Source organism: Vicugna pacos, unplaced genomic scaffold (genome assembly GCF_048564905.1).
Source record: "Vicugna pacos unplaced genomic scaffold, VicPac4 scaffold_107, whole genome shotgun sequence".
NCBI classification, from domain to species: domain Eukaryota; kingdom Metazoa; phylum Chordata; class Mammalia; order Artiodactyla; family Camelidae; genus Vicugna; species Vicugna pacos.
Genome location: NW_027328787.1, coordinates 1,354,559 through 1,376,144, shown reverse-complemented (window position 1 = coordinate 1,376,144; position 21,586 = coordinate 1,354,559). Strand labels below are relative to the sequence as shown.

At 41.4% G+C, this 21,586-nt stretch overlaps 1 protein-coding gene across 5 annotated transcripts in view; it reads right to left on the bottom strand.

Annotated features, from left to right (window-relative positions):
• The window catches only part of LOC140694884 (trafficking protein particle complex subunit 9-like), a 385,022-nt gene that overhangs the window by 219,193 nt on the left and 144,243 nt on the right, over positions 1-21,586 (bottom strand). For 4 of the 5 annotated variants that reach the window (XM_072957909.1, XM_072957912.1, XM_072957910.1 and 1 more), the window contains one exon: positions 12,159-12,685. The exons of the other annotated variant lie outside the window; for it this stretch is intronic. In XM_072957909.1, the coding sequence (XP_072814010.1) occupies positions 12,437-12,685 (249 nt within the window). In that variant the 3' untranslated portion in view covers positions 12,159-12,436. Of the gene's footprint in view, positions 1-12,158; positions 12,686-21,586 lie in introns of those variants that run through there. 5 annotated transcript variants of the gene reach the window in all.

Sequence of the window (21,586 nt, the reverse complement as noted above, 5' to 3'; positions counted from 1 at the left end):
TTTAAACCGGCACTAGAAAACATATGTACAAATCGCAGTAAGTGTTTCTAAAGTTACAAAATCCATTTTTGCTACATGAACGAAAGCCTCTACACATGTTCAATTCTGAGAGTTGAATGTGTGTGAAAGCCATCAAACAACTAGCTTGTTGGGAAAACACAGTTTCTTTTCTATTGGAAACTACACAATATCTATATGGTGAGATACTAGCAACAACCTGGTTTTACAGAGGAAATTGCATGAAATTCAAACCGGACTTTGGAAAAATAATGAGAAACCAGACTAAGTGTTTCTACTGCAACCCATTGCCCTCATCCTAGATGAATGAACGCCTCTCTCCATGCTCAGTTCTGAGAGATGAATGTGTTCAAAAGCCTTCTATCGGTTAGCTTGTAGGGAACACACAGATTCTTTTGAGTGGGGAAAAACAATACATACATATATATGGGAGGTAATATTTCCAAGTCGACTTTACAGTGAACAGTGCATGAAATTCAAACCAGCACTAGGAACGAAACAGAGAAACCAGAGTAAGTGTTTCTAATGCAACCCATTCCCTTTATGGTAGATGAATGAACGTATCTTAAAATGCTCTATTCTGAGACTTAAGTGTGCGTGAAAGCCGTCAATCACCTAGCTTTTTGGGAACACACAGTTTCTTTTGAGTTGGGAATAACACTATATAAATATATATGGGGAGGTACTAGCTCCAACTCTGTTTCACAGTGAAAAATGCATGAAATTCAAACTGGCACGAGGAAATATACTGAGAAACCATAGTAAGTGTTTCTACGGCAAATCATTCCCTTCATCCTAGATGAACGAACGTCTCTCCACAGGCTCAGTTCTGAGGGTTGAATGTGTGCAAAATCATCTATCACTAGTCTTGTGGGGAACAGACAGTTTCTTTTGACTGGGGAACTACACTACATACATATATATGGGGAGGTACTAGCTCCAAGTCGATTTTACAGTGAAAACTGCATGAAATTCAAACCGGCACAAGGAAATATACTGAGAAATCAGAGTAAGTGTTTCTTATGCTACCCATTCCCTTTATGCTAGATGAACGAACCAGACTCCACATGCTCAATTCTGAGAGTTAAGTGTGTGTGAAAGCCGACAGTCAACTAGCTTGTTGGAAACAAACATATTCTTTTGAGTGGAAAACTACAATACATTCATATATATGGAGAGGTACTAGGTCCAACTGTTTCACCGTGAAACCTGCAGCAAATTTACCGACACTAGGAAACATACTAAGAAACAAGAGTAATTATTTCTAGGGCAAACCATTCCCTTTATACTAGACGAATGAAAGCCTGTCCACATGCTCTGTTCTGAGTTTAATGCTAGAGAATACCATCTATCACTTAGCTTGTAGGGAACACAGTTTCTTTTGAGTGCCGAACTAACTACATACATATATATGGGGAGGTACTAGCCCGAAGTCAATTTTACAATGAAAACTGAATGAACTTCAAACTGGCACTAGGAAACATAACTGAAAATCCAGATAAGTGTTTCAACTGCAACCCATTCCCTTCATCCTAGATGAACTAACGCTTCACCCCATGCTCAGTTCTGAGAGCTAACTCTGTGTGAAAGCCATCTATCACTTAGCTTGTAGGGAACACACAGTTACTTTTGATTGGGGAAATACACTACATACGTATAAATGAGGAGGTACTAGTTCCAAGTCGGTTCAAAAGTGAAAAATGCATGAAGTTCAGACCGGCACTAGTTAATATACTGAGAAACCAGAGTAAGTGTTTCTATTGCTAACTATTCCCTTTATGCTATATGAATGAATGTCTCTACACATGCTCAATTCTGAGAGTTAAATGAGTATAAAACCCGTTAGTAAGCTAACTTTTTGGGAACACACAAATTCTTTTCAGTGGGAAACAACACTAAATACCTATATATGGGGAGGTACTAGTTCCAAATCGGTTTTACAGTTAAAACTGCATGAACTTCAAACCCAAAATAGGAAACATACTGAGAAAACAGAGAAAATGTTTCTACTGCAAATCATTCCCTTTAAGCTAGTTGAAAGAATGCCTCTCCACATGCTCAGTTCTGAGTGTTGAATATGTTCGAATGTAAACTATAACTTAGCTTGTAGGGAAAACATAGTTTCCTTTGAGTGGGGAAATACACTACATATATCTATATTGGAAGGTAATAGCTCCAAGTCGTTTTTACACTGAAAACTGCATGAATTTCAAACCGCCACTAGGAAACATACTGAGAAATCAGAGTAGTTATTTCAAGTGTTACCTCTTCTCTTTATGCTAGATGAAAGAACGTATCTTAACATGCTCAATTCTGAGAGTAAGTGAGTGTGAAAGCCATCAAACACCTAGCTTGTTAGGGAAACACAATCTTTTTCATGGGGAAAATACATGACATGATTTTATATGGGGAGGTACTAGCCTCAACACGGTTTTACGGTGAGAACTGCATGAACTTCAAACCGGCACGAGGAAACAGACTGAGAAACCCGTGTAAGTGTTTCAACAGCAAACAATTCCCTTTATCCTAATTGAACGAAAGCCTCTACACATGCTCAGTTATGAGGGATGAATGTGTGCATATGTAAAACATAGCTTAGCTTGTAGGGAAAACATAGTTTCTAAAGAGTGCAGAACAACACTACATATATATATATGTATTGGGGTAATACCTCCAACTCGGGTTTACACTGAAAAATACATGAACTTTAAACGGACACTAAGAAACATCCTGACAAACCAGGGAAGTTCTTTCTACTGCAAACCATTATCTTTTGGCTAAAAGAACGAACGTCTCTTCACATGCTCAATTCTGAGAATTAATTGTGTGTGAAAGCCGTCAATCATCTTAGCAACTTGGGAACACACACATTCTATCCAGTGGGAAACTACTCTCTTTCTATATATATATATATATAGGGAGGTACAAGCTCCAACTCGTGTCTAAAGTGAAAAGTGTATAAACTTCAAAACGGCAATAGGAAACATACTGAGAAACCAGAGTAAATGTTTCAACTGCAACACATTCCCTTCATGTTAGATGAAAAAACGTCACAACTCAAGCTCAATTCTGAGATTTAAGAGTGTGTGAAAGCCGTCAACCAACTATCTTGTTTGGAACACACACTTCCTTTACACTGGAAAACTACACCATATAAATATATATGGGGAGGTAATATTTCCAACTCGGTTTTACAGTGAAAACTGCATGAAATTCAAACCGTCACTAGGAAACATACTGAGAAACCAAGTTAGCGTTTCTACTACAAACCATTCCCTTTAGGTTAGATGAACTAAACTCTCTCCACATGCTAAATTCTGAGATTTAGGTCAGTGTAAAAGTCATCAATTACCTAGCTTTTTGGGAAAACAAAGTTTTATTGAGTGGGAAACTACACTGTATACATATATATATATATATATATATATATATATATATATATATATATGGGATCATACTAGCTCCAACTCGGTTTTACAGTGAAAAATGCATCAATTTGAAACCAGAATTAGGAAACATACTCAGACCCCACAGTAAGTGTATATACAGCAATCCATTCTGTTTAGTGTAGATGAACGAATCCCTCCTCATGTAGTCAGTTTCAAAAATTGAATGTGTGTGAAAGCCGAAAATCAAAAATCTTATCGGGATCACATAGTTTGTTTACAGTGAGGAACACACTACATAAATATACATTGGCAGGTACGTTTTCCAACTAGGTTTTACAGTGAAAACATCATGAAGTTCAAACCGAAAATATTAAAAATACAGCGAAACCAGAGTATGAGTTTCTAGTGGCACCTACTCTATTTATGCTATATGAACAAATGTCTCTCCACTTGCTAAGTACTGAGAGTTCAGACGGTGTGGAAGCCATCAAAAAAATAGCATGAAGGGAACACAGACTTTCATTCAGTGGGAAAACAATCTACATACATAAATAGGGGGGTAATAGCTCAACTCGGTTTTACAGTGAAAATTGCATGAACTTCAAGTTGACACTAAATAACATACTGAGAAAACAGAGTAAATGAATCTACTGCAACCCATTCACTTTCGGTTAGATGAATGGACGACTGTTCACATACTGAACTCTGACAATAAAGTTTCTGTGAAATCCGTGATCACCTAGCTTGTTGGGAACACATAGTTGTTTCTACTGGAAAAAAACTATATACATATATATGGGGAGGTAATAGCTCGAACTCGATTTAACACTGAAAACTGCAGGAACGTCTAAGCAGCTCTAGGAAACATAATGAGAAACAAGAGTAAGTGTTATAACTGACACACATTCACTTAATGATACATAGACGAACGACACTACACATGCTCAAATATGACAGAGAAGTGTGTGTGAAAACCAACAATCACCAAGCATTTTGGGAACACAAAGATTCTTTTCATTTGGAAACCACACTACAAACATATATGTGGGGAGGTATAAGCTACAAAAATGTTTATATTCAAAATCGCAGGAAATTAAAATCGGAAATAGGAAACAGACTGAGAAACCAGGTTGAGGTTTCTAACAGAAACGAGTTTCAATTGTGCTAGATGAAAAAAAGTCTCTCCAAATGTGAAGCTTCAAACTGAAAAGAAAGTTTGCGTTCCCAAAAAGTTAGTTGAAGGAAGCTTTCACACACACTTATATCTCAGAACTGAGCATGTGTAGAGACGTTCGCTCTCAAAGAACAAGGAAATGGGTGAGGAGAAACACTTACTCTGGTTTCTTAGTCTGTTTCCTAGTGCCAGTTAGAAATACCTGAACATTTCACAGTAAACCAGAGTTGGAACATGTACTTCCCCATAAATAGATATGCAGTGGAGTTTGCAACTGAAAATGAATATTGCGTTCCCAACAAGCTAGGTGAAGGACCGCCTACACACATTATCTCTCAGAAATGGGCACGTGGATAGACGTTAATTCATCAAGCACCAAGGGAAAGGGTTGCAGGAGAGACACATACTCAGGTTTCTCAGTCAGTTTCCTACTGCCGTTTATAAGTTCCTGCAATATACAGTGTAAAAAAGGGTTAGAGATTGTACCTAGCAATAAATATGTATGCAGTGGGGTTTGATAGTGAAAAGAAACCCTGTGTTTCCAACAAGCTGGATGAAGGATGAGTTTCACATACACTTATCTCTCAGAATTGAGTATGTGGAGAGATGTTCGTTCATTTAGCACAAGGGAACGGGTTACAGGAGAAATAATTACTCTGGTTTCCCAGTATGTTTCCAGTGCCAATTTGAACTTGCTGGAGATTTCACAGTAAAATACAGTTAGAGCTTGAACCTCCCGATATATAAGTATGCATTGGAGTATGCATCTAAAAAGAAAATTTGTGATCCAAACAAGCAAGATGAAGGACGGCTTTCACACACACATTTCTCTCAGAACTGACCACGAGGAGAGACGTTCATTCATCCAGCACAAAGGGAACGGATTGCAAGAGAAACACTTACTCTGGTTTCTCAGTCTGATTACTAGTGCCGGTTTGAAGTGCCTGCGATTTGCACTGTAAAACCGAGTTGGAGCTTATTCTTCCCCATATATATTTCTGGAGAGGAGTTTGCCACTGACAAGAAACTTTGTGCTCCCTTCAAGCTAGGTGAAGGACGGCTTTCACACACACTTATCTCTCAGAACTGAGCATGTGGAGAGACGTTCGTTCATCCAGCACAAAGGGAACGGGTTGCAGGAGAAAACCTTACTCTGGATTCTCAGTCGGTTTCCTAGTGCCGGTTTGAAGTGCCTGCCGTTTTCACTGTAAACCCGAGTTGGAGCTTGTACCTCTCCATATATATTTATGGAGAGGAGTTTGTAACTGGAAAGAAAATTGTGTTCCCTTCCAGCTAGGTGAAGAACGGCTTTCACACACACTTATCTCTCAGAACTGAGCATGTGGAGAGACGTTCGTTCATCCAGCACAAAGGGAATGGTTTCCAGGAGAACCAATTTCTCTGGATTCTCAGCCTGTTTCCTGGTGCCGATTTGAAGTTCCTGCCGTTTTCACTGTAAATCCGAGTTGGGGCTTGTACATCCAAATATATGTGTATAGATTGGGTTTTGAAACTAAAAGAAATTTTGGGTTCCCTTCAAGCAAGGTGAAGGGCGGCATTCACACACAATTATCTCTCCGAACTGACTATGTGGAGAGACGTTCGTCCATCCAGCACAATGGGAACGTGTTGCTGGAGAAACATTATCTAAGTTTTCTAAGTCTGTTTCCTAGTGCCGGTTTGAAGTGCCTGTTTTTTCACTGTAAACCAGAGTTGGAGCTTCTTCCTCCCCATACATATGTATGGAGAGGGGTTTGCAACGAAAAGAAACTTTGTGTTCCCATAAATCTAGTTGATGGACGGCTTTCACACACACTTATCTCTGAGAACTGAGCATGTGGAGAGACGTTCGTTCATCCAGCACATGGGGAACGGTTTGTAGGTGAAACACTTACTCTGGTTTCTCAGTCTGTTTCCTAGTGCCAGTTTTATGTACCAGCCGTTTTCACTCTAAAAAAGAGTTGTAGCTTGTACCTACCCATATATATGTAAGGAGTGGGATTTGCAACGAAATGAAACTATGTGTTCCCATAAATCTAGCTGATGGACGGCTTTCACACACACTTCTCTCTCAGAACTGAGCATGTGGAGAGACGTTCGTTCATCCAGTACAAAGGGAACGGTTTGCATGAAAGACAATTACTCTGGTTTGTCAGTCTGTTTCCTTGTGCTGGTTTGAAGTGCCTGCCTCTTACTCTGTAAACCCGAGTTGGTGCTTATTCTTCCCCATATATATGTATGGTGTGGGGTTAGCAACTGAAAAGAAATTTTGGGTTCCCTTCAAGCTGGGTGGAGGACGGATTTCACACACACATATCTCTCAGACCTTAGCATGTGGAGAGACGTTCGTTCATGCAGCACAAACGGAACGGGTTGCAGGAGAAACACTTACTCTGGTTTCTCAGTCTGTTTCCCGGTGCAGGTTTAAATTTCCTGCGGTTTGAACTGTAAAACCGAGTTGGAGCTTGTACCTCTCCATATAAATGTATGGAGTGGGGATTGCAAATTAAAAGAATCTCTGTGTTCCCTTCAAGCTAGGTGAAGGACGGCTTTCACACACACTTATCTTACAGAACTGAGCAAGTGGAAAGAAGTTCGTTCAACCAGCCCAAAAGGAACGGGTTGCAGGAGAAACACTTACTCTGGTTTCTCAGTCTAATTCCTAGTGCCGGTTTGAAGTTCCAGCGGTTTGCACTGTAAAACCGAGTTGGAGCTTATTACTAACCATATATAGTTCTGGAGTTGAGTTTGCAACTGCAACCCGTTCCCTTTGTGCTGGATGAACGAACGTCTCTCCACATGCTCAGTTCTGAGAGATAAGTGTGTGTGAAAGCCGTCCTTCACCTAGCTTGAAGGGAACACAAGGTTTCTTTTCAGTTGCCAACTCCACTCCATACATATATATGGGGAGGTACAAGCTCCAACTCGGTTTTACAGTGAAAACGGCAGGCACTTCAAACCGGCACTAGGAAACAGACCGAGTTGGAGCTTGTCCCTCCCCATATATATGTATGGAGTGGAGTTGGCAACTGAAAAGAAACTTTGTGTTCCCTTCAAGCTAGGTGAAGGACGGCTTTCACACTCATTTATCTCTCAGACCTGAGTATGTGGAGAGACCTTCGTTCATCCAGCACAAAGGGAACGGGTTGCAGGAGAAACCCTTACTCTGGTTTCTCAGTCTGTTTCCTAGTGCCGGTTTGAAGTGCCTGCCGTTTTCACTGTAAAACCGAGTTGGAGCTTGTCCCTCCCCATATATATGTATGGAATGGAGTTGGCAACTGAAAAGAAACTTTGTGTTCCCTTCAAGCTAGGTGAAGGACGGCTTTCACACACACTTATCTCTCAGAAATGAGCATGTGGAGAGACGTTCGTTCATCCAGCACAAAGGGAACGGGTTGCAGGAGAAACCCTTTCTCTGGATTCTGAGTCGGTTTCCTAGTGCCGGTTTGAAGTGCCTGCCGTTTTCACTGTAAAACCGTGTTGGAGCTTGTACCTCCCCATATATATGTATGGAGTGGAGTTGGCAACTGAAAATAAACTTTGTGTTCCCTTCAAGCTAGGTGAAGGACGGCTTTCACACACACTTATCTCTCAGAACTGAGCATGTGGGGAGACATTCGTTCATCCAGCACAAAGGGAACGGTTTGCAGGAGAAACCCTTACTCTGGTTTCTCAGTCTGTTTCTTAGTGCCGGTTTGAAGTGCCTGCCGTTTTCACTGTAAAACCGAGTTGGAGCTTGTACCTCCCCATATATATGTATGGAGTGGAGTTTGCAACAGAAAAGAAACTTTGTGTTCCCTTCAAGCTAGGTGAAGGACGGCTTTCACACACACTTATCTCTCAGAACTGAGCATGTGGAGAGACGTTCGTTCATCCAGCACAAAGGGAACGGGTTGCAGGAGAAACCCTTACTCTGGTTTCTCAGTCTGTTTCCTAGTGCCGCTTTGAAGTGCCTGCCGTTTTCACTGTAAAACCGAGTTGGAGCTTGTACCTCCCCATATATATGTATGGAGTGGAGTTGGCAACTGAAAAGAAACTTTGTGTTCCCTTCAAGCTAGGTGAAGGACGGCTTTCACACTCATTTATCTCTCAGACCTGAGTATGTGGAGAGACCTTCGTTCATCCAGCACAAAAGCAACGGGTTGCAGGAGAAACCCTTACTCTGGTTTCTCAGTCTGTTTCCTAGCGCCGGTTTGAAGTGCCTGCCGTTTTCACTGTAAAACCGAGTTGGAGCTTGTACCTCCCAATATATATGTATGGAGTGGAGTTGGCAACTGAAAAGAAACTTTGTGTTCCCTTCAAGCTAGGTGAAGGACGGCTTTCACACACACTTATCTCTCAGAACTGAGCATGTGGGGAGACGTTCGTTCATCCAGCACAAAGGGAACGGTTTGCAGGAGAAACCCTTACTCTGGTTTCTCAGTCTGTTTCTTAGTGCCGGTTTGAAGTGCCTGCCGTTTTCACTGTAAAACCGAGTTGGAGCTTGTACCTCCCCATATATATGTATGGAGTGGAGTTTGCAACAGAAAAGAAACTTTGTGTTCCCTTCAAGCTAGGTGAAGGACGGCTTTCACACACACTTATCTCTCAGAACTGAGCATGTGGAGAGACGTTCGTTCATCCAGCACAAAGGGAACGGGTTGCAGGAGAAACCTTTACTCTGGTTTCTCAGCCTGTTTCCTAGTGCCGCTTTGAAGTGCCTGCCGTTTTCACTGTAAAACCGAGTTGGAGCTTGTACCTCCCCATATATATGTATGGAGTGGAGTTGGCAACTGAAAAGAAACTTTGTGTTCCCTTCAAGCTAGGTGAAGGACGGCTTTCACACTCATTTATCTCTCAGACCTGAGTATGTGGAGAGACCTTCGTTCATCCAGCACAAAAGCAACGGGTTGCAGGAGAAACCCTTACTCTGGTTTCTCAGTCTGTTTCCTAGCGCCGGTTTGAAGTGCCTGCCGTTTTCACTGTAAAACCGAGTTGGAGCTTGTACCTCCCAATATATATGTATGGAGTGGAGTTGGCAACTGAAAAGAAACTTTGTGTTCCCTTCAAGCTAGGTGAAGGACGGCTTTCACACACACTTATCTCTCAGAACTGAGCATGTGGAGAGACGTTCGTTCATCCAGCACAAAGGGAATGGGTTGCAGGAGAAACCCTTACTGTGGTTTCTCAGTCTGTTTCCTAGTGCCGGTTTGAATTTCATGCGGTTTGCACTGTAAAACCGAGTTGGAGGTTGTTCCTCCCCATATTTATGTATGGACCATATGCCGACACAAAAGAAGAGATTGTAGTAAATATAAAGTGGCTGAAATCAATGTCCGGAAAACCTAGCTAAGTTTCCTAAATGTCCCAACTTATCTAACCACAGGACTGCTGCATCAAGAATGGGGCAAATAGCACCTTGTGAATTTTTTTTAATAAATAAATAATGATCCACTTCCTACCACCGGCAATTATGATAAGACTGATTTTAAGTTCTTACAACAAATAGTGTAGAAATCATAATTTCTACTTGATTCAAACCACTTCTTCTATAAAATTTGCATCTTTTTTCTTCAGACGGATTTGTGCCATTTGACCTAGTGATAAAATTTTCAACTTGCTTTTATTAAAAGTATTCACCATAGTGAGAGTTTATTATATCAACTATTCCTTTATGGGAAACCCTTGTGCCTTGTCACTCTGTTTCATAATATTTCCTGTGGAAAATTCAATCCTTCATTCAGGAGAAGTCTGAGCAATATTTCTCATGGAAATCCGTCCTAAACTGCAACCCAAGAAAATGAAATTGACACTGAGCAGCCCGTGAAGCCGGCAGACACATGCAGTGCACTGTTGTGTTCCCGCCTCGTATTTCTGTAACCAGCAGGGAAATTTGTATCTCAAGAAATAGACATAAACAATTTTCAGGAACTGAGCACACAGTTTCCCTTTCAGGGTTTAGTGGGCTTCCATTTAATTCTATGAGAAATGTTTAAAACAACAGGACAACAGCTGAGATAGGGTTTAAAATAACTTTTATTTCAGTGAAAATAAAGCCAACTGACTGTTATCATTTTTACTTTATTTGATCTCACTCTCTTACTTTACCTTCCCAACCTCCTCCACAAAATGATGGTGAACATCCCCTCCTGGGTCAGAAATCTAAGTAGAAATTACCAATCACATTGAGGTGTGCTTTGTTGTTTTATTTTTCAAAACAACCATGTTTCATTCATATGATTTAATAATTAAGATCAGAAACAAAGTCTACTCAATAAATGGTAGACAACACATGTCGTCATATCTGCTCATCAGGTTTGGCCCCACGTTACACACTTTTACATGGACATGTGCCATGTGCTGTCATGGGAAACGGTGAGTGGGGACAGGGCCTCTGCTCTCACAGGGCACACAGCCTGGTGGGGCAGGCGGTGTTCAATCATTGCCCTTTTGTCTTTAATATACTTACAAATTATGGGAAATGCTATTTAAAAAGAACAAAATGAGTCACTGAAAGTGAAAAATACAAGGACAGTATTTAGGCTGAGGGAAGACAGGGAATCTCTTTGAAGATCTGACACTCCACTGAGACCCAAAGGACAACTCTGGCACTGAAGGTGAAGGGCAGGGACACACTGATAAAGGGCTGAAAACCAGAATATACCAAAATTTCTTTACACTCAACAAGAAGGATGAATAACCTGATTAAAAAATGAGCAAAATGCCTGAACACACACCTCATCAAAGAAGAAATCTGGATGCCAAAGAAGCCTTTGGAAAGATGCTCCACAGCACCTGTCATCAAGGGGATGCAGACTGAAACAGTGAGATACCACTGCACACCTGTCAGAACTGCCAAAATGCAGAACACTGACAGCACCGAATGCTGGTGAGGATGTGGAGCACCAGAAATTATAATGCATTGTTGGTGGGAATGATAAATGGCCCAGGTACTTTGGAAGACGGTCTGGCAATTTTTTACAGAGCTAGACGTAATTCTAACATATGATCCAGCAACTGTGCTCCTTGGTGTTTACTCGATGAAATGGAAACTTATGTTCACACACAAATCTGCATACAGATGTTAATAGCAGCTTTATTCATACTCAACAGGATTCAGAAGCAACTAAGCTCTTCTTCAGTAGGTGAATGGATAAATAAACTGTGGTCCCGCCAGAAAATGGACTATTATTTGGTGCTAAAATGAAATGAGTTATCAAGGAATGAAAAGACATGGAGGAACCTTAAATGCATATTACCAAGTGAAAGAAGCCAATCTGGGAAGTTTCAGCAACTGTCTGATTCCAACTGTATGGTGTTCTGGGAAAGGGAAAAACACAGAGACTGAAAGATCAGTGGCTGCCAGAGGCTAGAGGGGAAAGAGCAATGAATGAGGTGCAGCACGGAGCATTTTAAGGTCACTAAGACACACGACTCTGTATGATGCTGTGATGGTGGATACATGTCATTGTACATCTGTCCAAACCCACAGAGTGCACAACACAATGTGTAAATCCTAGTGTCAACTATGGGCTATGGGTGATGATGACATGTCAGTGTAGGTTCACCCATTGTCACAAATGTACACTCTGGTGCAGGTGTCAATATTGAGGAGGCTGTGGGGGCAAACTGCAGTTCATACACCCAATCCAGCCCCAGCCACCGCTGTTAATAAAGCTCTATGGGTGTGTGGACTATCTGGCTGTTCTGGCATCTAAACAGTAGAGCTGAGCAGCTGCACCAGAGATCAGGAGGTTTTCAGACCCTGAAATATTTACCCCCAAGCCCTTGAAAGGAAAAGTCTGCTGAGCCCTGTTCTAAATGAATCAAGATTCACCCTGATGAGGCAGGACAGCAGGGCCCAAACCAGGCATGGTTAATGGGGCTGAAGCAATGTTTTAGTTCCAACACATTTGCTGAAGTCCTGCAAGTCCAGTGACAGACTGTAGCCAGGAAGTGTCCGCAGGAGGAGTCGGGAGCAGGCCTTCCCGCCAGGCTCCGGGATGCCGGGGGCCGCGTGCCGCACGGGGGCCACCCGCTTGAAGAAGGTGGACTTGCAGTGGAAGCCGATCAACTCGTAGAGCTCGGAGAGGATGCTGCACGGCTGAATTTTCTCCTCGGAACGCTGAAGCACAGGGAGAAAAGCAACAAGCATCTGAATGAAACACGTAAGTGAAAAAAGACCCATAAAAATGGTTTTCCCTTAAAACAGAGACCCGATGACACAGGAAGGAAGAGGAAGGCTGACAGTGCACTGATGGGATCGGATGCAGAAACGCAGGGAAGCAGCACTGTGCAGACACTCCAGACCCCCTCTGGGCCCCACCTCTCCGCATTCCACCTGTCCCTTTACTAGAAAAGCCCGTATTCCCTGAAATAGAGGAATCTGCTACCTAAACATGGGACACAGAGAAGGGAAAGAGGAAAAGGAAGGGAAAGTAAAGGAACAACAGTTCATCTAGACCCTAGGGTCTGGGCGGGACTTTCACCAAACACACAACTTCTCAAAGCACAGAGCGCACAGGGAGAGGCTGACAGAGTGATTGCGACTTCTGATCCTAAAGCACCCAGCTACCTGTCAGCACACGCTGCGCCCATTACTGAATCATTACAATCATCTCAGAAACAACTACTACCCCGGCTCACAGGCAAGGAAATCTGAAACTCAGGGAGGAATTATTATCATCCTGGACAAAGTCCCACAGCCCAGTAGTCTCAGAGCCTCTGACAGACCCTGGGCTAAAATGCTCCTCATCACCACGGGCCCTGAGACTCAGGCTGAGGCCACGTCAGGTCTGCACGGGCCCAGAGCACAGTCTGTGGGACAGGGAATGCTCCCACTCGAAGTGCCAGGTCAAGGCCCTCAGGAACTTGTGTAATGAAACCAAATCCCCAAACTCATTTCCAACCCACTGCCCTGTCCGGGAGGACTGCTCGGCACAACTGCGCTGTCACCTGTGCACAGGCTGAGCAAGGGGCCCAGACAGTGATGTGACATCCCAGTGGAAGTGGCTCGGAGACCACTTCATCACAGGACAGATTCTCCCGGCTTCCAACGTTAACTCTCCATTCCATTTCCAACTGGAAAGTAAGTTTAGACTTGTTTTCCTCTCTTAGAAACAAAGAGAGCGGTAACATCAGAGGGAAACTCAAGACAGAGGAAGAGTCTCCTGGTCATTTGCAAGGATAGGCCGGGGAGGGAACAGAGACAGGGATCAGAAAGACCCGTGTTCCAGTCCAAAGTCTGCACGTCACTCGCTTTGACAGTTTCCTTTTTAATACAGGTGATAAAATCTAATTATGATTTTTGGGAAAACTAAATGAAATAACGTATTCCACTAGCATAGGTGTAAAATCCTCCATGAGTGTTCCAGAAATGGACGTGATCGTGGTTAGTTACTGTCTGCCAATTCTTGTGTTCTCAGCTCACATGACCCAACCAGAGATGTGCGAGAGATTGCCTCACCAGCCAGCAGCCTTCTCCAACTTGGAAACTTACAGTGTCCGAAGAGCAGGCAGTGTTGGATGCTTTGCGGCACTCTGGAGGTAGCACTCCAGTGATGACTTTAAAAAGCTGGGGAGAATTTAGGGGACCATACAGTTCAAATACAGAGTACTCATTCCATGTCTACAAATATTCATCTCTAGCCATGATGAGTAAGAGAGGAAATACATATTCAAACATACATCATTTTCCCACATAAGTGCATCAAAACAATTTGGAAAGAGTGTAACTTTCTTCTCTAGATCACACAGCGGGGATTACAAGGTTTGTACTGACAGCCCTACTTGTAAATCATCTGCAAACGTAACTGGGTCCACTATCAGTCATCATAATTTGAAGGGAATGTTAGAAAAGAAAAAAGCCAAGCTAATACTCTCCAATCTTTTGTTTGGTTACGATGTCACAGAGGAGATGGACAGCTCAATAAGGAACCACTCTGCCGTGATCACGGAGCCGGGGAGCGGGATGTGCGGCAAGATGTATGACGCAGCCGCAACTGTGCCCATGATTCTAGGCAGGTACCCAAAGTCACCTTGACAAGGTGTGAAACGTTTATGCCCACGTCCTCATAACCTGACATGTATTAAGGAGAAATGGAAACTTATAAACGGCCAATACCCTTGGTGGATACACCGTCCAAAGAGCAAAGTCACAGTTTGACAACTGGCCATCCCGGTACCTTGGGATTCATTCTTGAAGAACCTTAAAAACCACTCCTCTGTCCTCAAGAAGTGCTGCCTACTAGTCCTATCTTTGGCTCATGGATACCACATGTTGAAGTGAACTTCAATGTCTGCACAGATTTGACTGTCTTTCTCCAGGTTCACTTGTCCATTCTGAAGAGGCCTGAGCTAAGTCCAAATTCCTTAAGATTAATTCCCTCCAGTGACAACTCAACGAGCCTGTAATTACAAGCCAACTGAACAGGACTGTCCTCAGCGAAAAATGTCACCAACCCTTCACTGCTTTCTTAAACTCCTCTCCTGGTTAATTGCAACATACTAACACCACCCTCCACCAAGTTCCCCAACTATGTCAAATAGAAAGTAAGGTCCATAAAAGAGGAGACAACTCCATAGTCACCTTTGAATTCCTAGCATAAAGTAATGTCAATAAATAGAACTATGATTATGGCTTCTTTCCTTTAAAACCTTTCTGGTTATTTAAATGAGACCATGGAAGGGAGGTGTTTGAGTCCAGTATCTTGATCCAGAAGACTCTGGAGGCCTTTTTCAGAATGGCTGTCCACTGATTCATTCAAAACACACCTTCTCTTTCCGGGAGGAGCTGTGATTTTCTGCCATGGGTTTGTGGTCACTCTCATGCCAGAACAGCTTTAAACTAAATCCTTACTTTGGATATGTTATTTTTCCCGCTTCCAAAAAATTTTACTTTCCTTACTTCCTTGCCTTGAGGAATGCTTTTATTCTTTTCTTTCTAATTCAACCTTTTATAAAGCAGGATTCTCAGGATGTGTTTGGCCTTATATAAGAACAGCCATCCAACTCCCAGTGTGAGAGGCCACAGGCTCACCTCCTGCCCTCCTGCCAGGGCAACTGAAACTCAGTTCAGGAGCCAACCGGCACCCCAGGGCTTCTAAGGCTCACGTATCTCCCAGAATCCCTGCTTTCTGGTTTGTCTTGGCTTCTGAGAATTTCCCCTCACTTTCTTGACAATTAGCTGTGCAGCTTGAAAGATGAGGAAGGAAGGTTTTATTTCTTAATCAGAATTTAAAGGAACTTATGTAATGAAGCTTTTCACGAGTTTCTAGAACCCTCCATTGCTGAGACAGAAAACACACAAGATATTTTCTAAATTTAGCTATCATGTGCATTTTTTCTTTGCTTTTGTTTTGTTAACTGCTAATAGACATTTTTTAATTAAAAAATAAAATAAGGTCCCAAATAAGATAGAAAATTGAAGGGGCAAACAAAATTAAAGAGCAAAGACAGAAAAATGATAAGTACTCTACAAAGTTAATAGAATAAATACACTATGGATCAGACCAGCAATTCTCAGTAACAGCTAATTGAAAACTGACCATGAGGTAAAACGTCTCTCCTGTCAGGAGATGACCAACAGAAAATAGAATTAAATCAACAACCTAAAATTCTAAGTCTGGCGAGGTATAGAAGTCTACCAGCTAAGTGTGTCTTCTTCTGGAAAAGAGGGAGACTCACCAGCTCTTTTCTGTGGAGCCTGAGCCCAGGGGAGGACAGTGAAGTGTGTTCTGTAAGTACCCAATTAGCAAAGTGAGTGATGAATAAAGAGATGTGAGCTTTGATGAGAGATGATACTACTATTCACTTGTCCTGTAAAGTATGTCTTCGCGTTCAGAGATCAATATCTCAGCAGGAAAATGCACAGCCCGGGACCAGACCACTTCTGTGATTGTGACACTGCACTTAGATGTCTCAAGGGCACCTCCAACTCCACCTGCAAAGAGCTAACTTCACGGTGTTCCTCCCATAGCCATCCTGCCCAGGGCCCTTGGTCGGGGGCAAGGTCTCCCTGCCTCTCCCAGCTCAGGCCAATCACTCACAGATGTGACAAGACCCCTCCTTCAGGGGCAAATTTCCTCAGTCAACGAGATCCACCACCCACACCTGTCCTACCGGGTACTCACTGGCACTCCCTCAGCACTGACTCTGTGCTGGGGACCATGCTGCACACTGTGCACACGTTATCTCACTGGATCTACACAGCAGTCCTGGGAGTTCGGTACATCACTGCTTCTATTGATTAGATAAATTGTTTCACTTCCTTGGGTGTGTCATCCAAAGTGACACGGCTACTGAGCCACAAACCTGGGACTGAAAATCACTTGAAAATTGAACACTGCTACACCTCGCAGCCACCCTACTCTGACTCATCACATCACCTCCTGCCGAGCCTTCTAAATGTTTCTAAGCATTCTACAAGACAAAAGTGATCTACGAGAGCATCGCACTAGCCTACTTAAAATCTGTCAATGACGGTCCACTGCTCTTAGGAGAAAGCCCCACCGGGCCTGAGCACAGCCCAACGGCCCGGCATCCGCTTTCCCTGCGCGGCCGCGCCGCCTCACCCACCACGCAGCTCTACACGTGCAGCGTCCAGGACAGGGATGCTGACTCCGTACAACCCGGGGCTCGTCTCACTCAAACAATGATCACCCTCTTCAGTGGTTACCTTCTTCAATACTGAATCTCAGAAAAATATTTTCTCTGGATGAATCAATATCTTTTTCCTTACAACTTCCCATCATTGATAATGAGCTCCCCCCAAAAGAGAGAAGACCTAATCCTCAGTCTCCTTATCTGTAAAGTGCAAATAACAGGGAAATATGAGAGGTTTTATTAGAAGTAATATTCATGTGAGGCTGAGGGACAATTCCCAACATACAGTAAGTACTCAATATGTGCTTACTTAATATTAATAAGAATAGATTACATTCCAGCAACCTTAAATCAATGCTTTATGGCTTTGTCTAAAAGACTACCGACAAACTGTTGGACGAACTGTTTTGAGCAGATCAGCACAAGTGTACTGGGCAAGGTAAGCGCTGACTCCAGTTACAGCTGCAACCAACCAGCACTACGGGGCGGGAGCAGTTTGCTCAAACTCTTACATGTTGCTTGAGCATTTAGTTGTAGTTATTGAATAAAGACAGGTATTATTTACTCAAAGCTCCTGAAACATAAATCTTCAAAGATTGATGCAAATTATGTTTCAAGTACAACACTCTCACTAGAAATTACTTGAAAATTATAGTCTTAGCTCCTCCGCACATCAAAACAGCATTTTCCTAATGTATCTGACTATGTACTCTGAAAGGATTGTTTAAAAGAAATTAAGATGAAGCCATCCTGAATAAGATCTCAGTATCATCTACACAAACCCCACCCAAAGGTCTCATTTCTCACTTCCACATAGGTGTTCAGATGGCTTAAGCTGGGTCTTGGTTTCTTATGACACAGGGGTGGGAAGAATTGTGGATAGATCAATGTAGCAAATATAAACCTAGGGTATTTGCTATGTAGGAATCCTAGAAATAAATAAATTGATATATATAGTCCCACCCTTATGAAGCTAAGCCGTTCCATTTACAACTGCATAAAAAATAAAATGAGAGATACATTTAACAAAAGTTTACAAGATTTGTACATTGAATATTTTGAAGTATCACCAAAAAAAATTTAAAATATCTTCATATATGGAAGGCATCCCATGATCATGCAATGGTAGAAAATATTGTTAAAAATGTTAAGACTTCCCAAAGTAATCTACATATTTAATGGAATCCCTATCAAAATTCCAGCTGACTTCTTTGCAAAAATTGAAAAACTGATCCCAAAATTCATATTGAAAGCAAGGGACCCAGGTCAGCCAAAACAATCTTGAAAAAGAAGAGCAAATTTGGAGGACTCACTCAAAGGTTACAGCAAATCTATAGCACTCAAGTCATTATGCTTCTGTCATAAGTTTGGATGCAGAAATCTATGAGACACAATAAAAAATCCTGGGGGGAAACTTACATTTACAGTCAGTTTTCCAGAAATGTGCCAACAACACTCCATTGAAAGTATAGTATATCCAACAAATGGAGCAGAGACACCTGGGTATCTGAAGGCAAAAGAATGAATCTGGAATCTGGACCCCGTATTTTATATAACAAATATTAATTCAAAATGGATCACAGACAGAAACGTAAAAACTAAATATATGAACTTTCTAAAAGAAGACATAGTATGAATCTTTGTGGTCATAGGATAGGCTATGGCTTCCTAGATACAATACCAAGAGCACAAGTGATAAAACAAAATAGATAAAATGGACTTCATCAAATTAAAATCATTTGTTACAAAGGACAACATCAAGAGTGTGAAATGAAAGGGGAAAGGGGTAGCTCAAATGATAGAGTGCGTGCTAAGGAAGAAAAACAAAATGAATAAATCTAATTACCTCCCCTATAAAGAAATTGTTTTAATGTTTAAAAAAATTAAAGTGAAATGACAATCTGCAGAATAGGAGAAAAATCTTGCAAAGCATATATCTAATAAGAGACTAGTATCCAGGATATAAAACAAATGCTGACAACTGAACAATACAAAGAAAATCGACCCAATTTTTTAATTTGCCAAGGATTTAAATAGATACACAATTGGCCAATAAGCATCTGAAAAGATGGTCAGCATCACTAGCGAAATCAAAATCAAAATGAGATCTCATTTTAAACTCACTAGGATGGTTATAATCAAAACATGGACAATAACAAGTGTCAGTCAGGAGGCAGAGAAATGGATACCCTCAATATGCAGCCGTTGGAAAGGGGCAATGGTGCAGCTTCTTTGGAAGAGCCCGATGTTTCCTCAAAAGGTTAGAGTTATGTGGCTGAGCAATTCCACTCCTACATGTAGAGTCATCCTTCAGTGTCCTCGGGGGTTTGGTTTCAGGAACCCCCCACCCTGGATACCATAATCCAAGGATGATCAAGTCCCTTTGCAATCAGCCATCTGGATCCATGAAGTGGAAACTACAGATATGGTGGGCCAACTGTACAGCCAACAGAATGGAAATGTATTCTCACAAAAACTTGCACATCAATATTCATAGCAGTATCATTCAGAGTAGCTAAAAGTCACTAAAAATATCCATCCATCAATGAATGGATAAACAAAATTACCAAGAATAGTCCCACAAACTTTTGGTAATTGAATCTTTGACAAAGGAGGTGAGAACATACAATTGAGCAAAGACAGCCTCTTCAGCAAATGGTGCAGGGAAAACTGCACAGCTGCATGTAAATCAATGAAGTTAGACTACCCCCTCACAACATACAAAAAAATGAATTCAAAATGGCTTAAAGACTTAAAACTGTAGACAAGACACTATAAACCTCTTAGAAGAAGACATAGGCAAAACATCTGACATATATCTGAACAATATTTTCCAAGAGCAGTCTACTCAAGCAATAGAAATACAAGCAAAAATATACAAGTGGGTTCTAATTAAACTTACAAGCTTTTGCACAGAAAAGAAAACAAAAATTAAAGCAAAAAGACAACCTATGGAGTGGGAGAAAATAGTTGCATTAAATGAAAGTGACAAGGGCTTAATTCCCAGAATATGTAAACAGCTTTTACACTTGATAAAAAAGAAAAACAAACAATTCAATCCAAAAATGGGCAGAAGACCTAAAGAAACATTTCTCCAATGAAGACATACAAATGGCCAATAGGCACATGAAAAAATGCTCAATATCATTATCAGAGAAATGCAAATCAAAACTGCAAACAAGTATCACCTTTCACCAGTCAGAATAGCCATCATTCAGAAGTTCATAGACACTAAATGCTGGAGAGGCTGTGGAGAATTGGGAACACTCCTACACTGTGGTGGGAATGCAGTTTGGTGGAGCCATTGTGGAAAACTGTATAGAGGTTCCTCAAAAGACAAAACCTTGGGGGCCCAGATGACACAGCAAACCCACTCCAGGGCATATATCCGAAAGGAAACGTAATTCAAAAAGACACTTTCACCCCAATGTTCACAGCAGCATTATTTACAATATCAAGACATGGAAACAACCTAAATGTCCACTGACAGACGACTGGATAAAGAGGTTGTAGTATATATGTCCAATAGACTACTATTCAGCAATAAAATAATAATAAAATAATGCCATTTGCAGCAATATGAATGGACCAGGAGAATGACATTCTAAGTGAAATAAGCCAGAAAGAGAAAGAAAAATACCATATGAGATCGCTCACATGTGGAATCTAAAACAAAAAAAAACAAAAAACAAAAACAAAGGAACAAAAAGATAAACTTATCTACAGAACAGAAACAGACACAGAGACATAGAAACCAAACTATGGTTACCAGAGGGGAGAGGGTGTGGAATGAATAAATTGGGAGTTCAAGATTTGCAGATGCTGAGTATGTATACAATAAACAGCAAGTATATACTGTATAGCACAGGAGAATATATTTAATAACTTATAGTAACTTATGTTTAAAAAGAATATGAAAATGAATGCAGGTATGTTCCTATTTAACTGAAGTTTTGTGCTGTACACAAGAAAATGATGCAACACTATAAACTGACTAGACTTCAATGAAAATATTTTTAAATAGACCAAAAACGAAAAAAAAGGAAAAGGATATTATCAAACAAAAAGAATAATGTACTGATTCAGGCTACAATATGAATGAACTTTGAAAATTTATGCTAAAATAAGCCCGTCACAAAAGGGCAAATAGTGCCCTTTAAGGTGAACTGTATCTAAGCATTTATTGTACTACTCCTGTAAATTTTCCGGAGTTTTGAAGTCTATCAATATCAAAATAAAATGTATTATTCATTAAAAACTTAAAACCTTCCTCACAGGAGGGCTGTAATTATTAAATGCAGAAAAGCATGTAAAACTCTTGGAACAACAATTTTCACGTCCACACACAGTCACTGCTGTCACTGCCACTCAGAGTGTGGTGCCAGCACTGATGAGAGCTGCCTCCACTCGCTCCCCTGCAGAC